The sequence below is a fragment of the Lycium ferocissimum genome, chromosome 3 (genome assembly GCF_029784015.1).
Source record: "Lycium ferocissimum isolate CSIRO_LF1 chromosome 3, AGI_CSIRO_Lferr_CH_V1, whole genome shotgun sequence".
Lineage (NCBI taxonomy): Eukaryota > Viridiplantae > Streptophyta > Magnoliopsida > Solanales > Solanaceae > Lycium > Lycium ferocissimum.
In genome coordinates this window covers 28033980-28039487 of record NC_081344.1, presented here as the reverse complement: position 1 = coordinate 28039487, position 5508 = coordinate 28033980, and the positions used below count along the sequence as shown (strand labels likewise).

The window sequence follows — 5508 nt, the reverse complement described above, 5'->3', positions numbered from 1 at the left end:
AACACAAAGAAAGAGAGCCTTAGTTTGTCAAGGTATTTTTAAATTTCTTTTTCGATTTATGATAAGTAATTACAAACATCGTTTGAAGAGGTGAACCGAAAATGTCCGAAAGTGAGGGATGTACGCCATAAAAATCTTTTGCCTCTAATAAAGTACTCTACGTGTTTCAATTTATTTGTCTTATTTTCCTTTTTTAGTCTGTTTTAAAAAAATATTTCTTTCCTTTTTTGGCAACTCTTTAATAGTTTAATTTCAACTTTTCACATGATATGTTTAAGAGCATAAAACTAAAAGACGTTTTGGTACATTCTACATATCTTTAAGGGGCAATTAATTTAAGATCACAAAATTTAAAAGTCTTCTTTACGTTCTTAAACTCCGTACCAAATCAAAATCAGAAAAACAAATTGAAATGGAGAGAGTGCCTATTAGGTTATATGAAATACTTTTAACTCAGAAGGAAATGGAAAAAGAAACTATTTGGTATATATCTCGTTAGATTTGCAGAGCTTTACTTAATGGAAGAGTTTCGAAGTTGTATGCTATAATTTGTATGGGTTCAATCTTTTAAGGTTTTAGTATTCAATATATTATATTTTTAAAGTTATGGGTTTATATCTACTATTTGATATAAATTCTACAGATTTTTATTGTAAATTTATGTTTCGCGTCGAAAGCATTGAGTTCAGATGAATTACAAAAGCCCTTACGTTTAAAATAGAGGTTTTCTTAACTTATCCATGCACCAAGCTAGAATCTCATTTGTCTTACTTAAATGAGTCAGTAACATGATAATCAATAATAATGTTTTTAATACAACTTCCAGGTCCTATAGTTAATTAGTAATGGAGATTCACTAACGTGATCATTGATTAAAGAATCAAAAGGAAGTTGCCTGGAAGTATCTCTTGACAACCAAAATTCAAGCCTATCCAAATTAATGGACCGCTCTTTACGTGTCAAACTGTACTTGCGGCTGCAGTTCTTGACTATACCCCAAATTAAAGCATTGCAATTTCTTTCTGAGTTTATTCTCCGTGCACTAACCTTGTACAATATTTTTGAGTTACAATAACATGTACTAATAATCTATTCTAGTCCTAATTATGGTAACTTAAAAACGCAATAAGTAACATGTTATAATCTGCTAAGATGCACTGATTATATATGTCCTTCATCTTAGTTTATGTGATGCACTTTGATTAGGCTTAGAGTTTAAGAAAAAAATAGACTTCTAAATTTATGTTCTAAAACAAGCTATAGATATTATTATGACTATAAATTTTCTCAATGTAAAATGAGAAACTTAAAATAAAATTACTTTTGAACATAGAAAAGTAGTATTTGTCAACGTATAGGATAACTTCTTTCTGAATATACCTTTCAAGAATTTGATTGCCACATTTTCTATCTCTACTTTGTGAACTCTTTTCTTTTTTCTTTTTCATTTTTCCTCAAATCGGACTATCAGGAAAACAAATAAGTAAATCAACAACAGGATTTACGTAGATATAGTGAAGTAATTTAGTTCCAGGAAAGTTCTGAAAAAAGGGAAGTGATCAAACAACGACTAGATCACTGCTTTGTTTCGTGCATATACACAAATACAAGACGATCATTTTGAAGGTAACGAAATGAAAGAATGAAAATATTCTCTTCATCTCCTCAAACCCTTTTAACAAAAAAAGATATGAACATGTATATTCAATCTCAAGTCTCAGCACCAAATAGCCTCGGAGATCAAAAAAGAATGAAGAAAACTATTGCAGTAGTAATTAACAGTTTTACAGAGATGATATCTTCACTACTGTTCTTTTTGAGAACCAGTAATCATGGACGAGATGGCGGCGGCCAGAGCGGCAGTGAAATTGGGATCCGCCGTGATGGCAGCAGTGGCGGCCGTAAGCGTGTCGGTAAATGATGGGTGGTTTTGAACATGTTGTAATTGTTGAGGTTGAAGTTTAGCATCTTGAGAAACTTGTAGTCCTGAAAATTTTGATTGGTTATGTAAACCCTGAGGCATTGGTGGGGGTGGCATTGAAGTAATAAAGTTTGGATGTTGAGGGCTTGATTGGAAAGGGACTTGAAATTGAGGATTTGGAGTTGTCCTTTGATGATAAGGCAACGAGTTTTGGGTTTGAGTTAGGTCCAATGTTATAGTAGGAAACGGAGCTGATGCTGAAATAGTCGCCATGCTTGACGAACATGGAAGCATAGTCCTTGCTAGGAAATTATTCGGATTCATTAACCCGTCTGCACTTGGCATGGAACCTGAAAGTAACATATTTGCAGCAGCTGATGTTGTGGATGCCATAGCCATTGCTGCTGGTGGTAGGGGGTGGTTGTGTGTACCTTCATAAGTTGTATTCAAAATTGTCCTATCCTCAACACACCTTTGAACCTGGATAATTAAAAGAATGTGAATTTTTAGAATTGCATCAATTTATCAAACTCATTCCCTACTTTAAGTTAAACACACTAATAAAGTAGAGAGTTTTTACAATATCCATGATATAAGTAGGTTATAGTAGGTTAGCACACTATTTTCCAGTAGGTTATCATATTAGGCTAGATATGAAGGTATTGTAGGTTGAATATGTAAAAATGCTTTATAGTTACTAGCAGTATATATAGGTGGATACATACCTGTTTGCGCACTGGACAACCAACAGCCATGGTGCACCGATAATAAGCTCGGGGACATGGATTGCCTTTTGCCATCTTTTGTCCATATTTTCTCCACTGGCATCCATCAGTAATCTGCAAAATATTGCAACTACTGCATTAGTTTTACATGTTGACTAGATATTGGTAACATATAACATAGGAAATGTAAAAATTATCAGCGGTTAGTATATATAAGTTAAATCCTTTGGTCAAACAGTATACAAAACTAAACTACAAAAAATGAAAAGAAAAATAATGTATACCATGGGAGCTTCTGATCGGGCACGAACGGAGACACGAGCTTTCCTCATGGTTGCATCTGTTGCTTGATCAACTGGTATTGAGGAATTCAATTTAGGGACCGTGCTAGGTACCCAACTTTCAGATTCTGGGCTTTCTTCTCTGCCAATAGTACCCTTATGCCGTGTCACTTGTACATTTTTCCGAGATGATTCAGAAACTGTTCTCTCTTCTGATGAAGAATGGGAATTATGAGATAGCTCGTCACCACTTGGTCCTAATTCCAAGAATTGTCTTGGAACTATTTTTTCTTGCATCTTCTCTTCAGATTTTGCTTCCACAATCTGAACAAAATCAAACAATACTTAAATTAACCATTTGAAGTACTAATTAATAACCTATGAATTTAAAATATTTCTAAGTTTATTTTTTTCTCGAAATAAGTGTATATATACCTTGTGGTCCTGTGTATTTTCAGTTCTTGAATTTTGTTGTTGCATGAGTGCGGCAAGATGCATCTGAAGTGCAGCATAATTGTTGCTAACCTGGGTAAGCATCCCTCTCAAACGTTGATTTTCAACATTCATCCTTCCCAGTTCAACTTGTAATTGTGCCAACTGGTTAAGAGAAAATAAACTTAGATGTACTATTCAATAACCAAATCAAGGATATAAAAGTCATACACGTGTATAACTTTAATCATCAATTGAATCCATTAACTAATGGAGTCTTTGTGGTAAAATAATTTATAGTCTTAATACCTCATTCTGGGCTCTTTTATCTTCTAATATCTCTGATGAAATCCCATCATCCACCGTCGATTGATCACTTCCAGTGTTTGCAGTCACAAGTTGCAAACCAGTCTATATTAAAGGGCATACATTAGATTAAGAAGTTCAGTTTAAAGTTATGATATAGTCAAAGGACAAACTGGAAAGATTAAACTAGCGTTTGGACATAGATTTGGTTGAAAATTAAAAAAAAAAAAAAAAAATTGAAGTTTTGTGAGTAGAAAACTTTAAAAACCCAGTCTAAACCACTTTTTGAAACTTGGAAAAATTCTTCAAAAACTGCCCAAAACTGATCATTTTTTATATCCAAACAATGTTTTCAAAATATTTCTGAAAAAAAAGTGAAAAAAACTTATGGCCAAATGAGAACTTAAGTGGATTGGATGACTTACATTTACAACCAATTCGGACCTGGTACTAGTATTCTCACTATGAGAGTCTTCCTTCTTTATGAAAAGATGATCCATAGGCTGCAGATTCCTCTTATCAGAGAAGAAATCAACTTCCCTTTTCTCATCAACAGCTTGCTCCTCCCTACGGTTCATCATCATGTAATTCGTATGATTATTCGAACTAGGACTTAAGTTATTAAAACCAAAAACTGGCTTGTTCTTGAAGATCCCCACTTGATGATCAGAATTCTCAAGTGCAACTCCCCATCCTTTGTCCATATATAAATCAAGAAACCAAATTAAGAAATGAAACAATAGTGAAAATCAAGAGAAATGAAAGAAAAGAAGATTATTATGAAGGGGGTCTAAGAGTTTTTTCACAGATGCAATGGACACAACTATATAAAAGGTTGAGATAAGAGACTATGGTGAAAGTTACGTAGACCAAAAAATAATGTTGATTGGATGCGTGTGGAGAAAAGAGGTGTGTGGTCAAAGAGTGAAGAGGAGAAGATTTTGATAAAGTAACGTAAGGTGGTGCGTCAAGGGTGGACGACAGGTGGCAGTGGGACCCAGGATTTCTTCTCAAATGTCAAGACTGAGTTTGACTTGTTCGCATTAAACTACTCCCTCAGGTTTAAAATAAATAAGTATCTACTTAACTTTTTTCACAAATGTTAAGAAAATACTAATTTTAGAAAAAAATAGATATTTGACTAAATTATTTTTAATTAATACTTTCTTCATTCATTTTTACTTGTTCACTTTTAATTTTACGCGTCCCTTAAGAATTAATAAATAAATATATATTTTATCATAATATTCATATTAATTGGTGCATATTTTTAATACACTTGAAGAATGATTTGCAATAAGTAATTAACATTATGGGTAAAAAAAGAAAAAAAATTATCTTTTCTTGATATGCTAAAAATGACAAATAAAATTGAAAATGTATTTTTAAAATACTAGATGGAGAAAAGTGAATTGAGGAAGTAAGACTCTTGCTTATTTATTTTCTTGAGTAAATAGTGATAAATTTGAAAAAACTAAAATTAATACTTTCTTGATTATATGATTAAACATTTATTTTGAATTAAAATAAAAAGATTAAATGATCACTTATTTTAAACCGGAGGAATTAAAGAGAAAAAAGAAAAGAAGAAATCTACCGGCCCGAATACTGCGGCGGTTTCCACGTGATGAAAATGAAAAGCTACCAACTGTGAAGAAGAACAAAGTCAACTATTTTCAAGGACAATCTTCTCGCCCCACTCACGAGTCACGACTCGGTTATGACGTGCTAATTTTTAATTGAGTTTCAGTTTTTTTTTTTTTTTTTTTTTTTTTTTTTTTTTCTTGATGACAGTGTGGTCCGCTTAATTTATACACATCTCAATTATTTAATTCTGTACCTG

The 5508-nt window shown here is 32.7% G+C and overlaps 1 protein-coding gene across 1 annotated transcript; it reads right to left on the bottom strand.

The window, feature by feature from the left end:
- Positions 1-1512: 1512 nt before the first annotated feature.
- Positions 1513-4540, bottom strand: LOC132050143 (WRKY transcription factor 6-like). The gene is made up of 6 exons (XM_059441221.1): positions 4091-4540; positions 3669-3770; positions 3363-3524; positions 2931-3251; positions 2647-2760; positions 1513-2401 (listed from the first exon to the last, which is right to left on the bottom strand). The coding sequence occupies exons 1-6, from the start codon at positions 4367-4369 to the stop codon at positions 1805-1807; spliced, it is 1575 nt and encodes a 524-aa protein (XP_059297204.1). The 5' UTR covers positions 4370-4540; the 3' UTR covers positions 1513-1804.
- Positions 4541-5508: the final 968 nt, after the last annotated feature.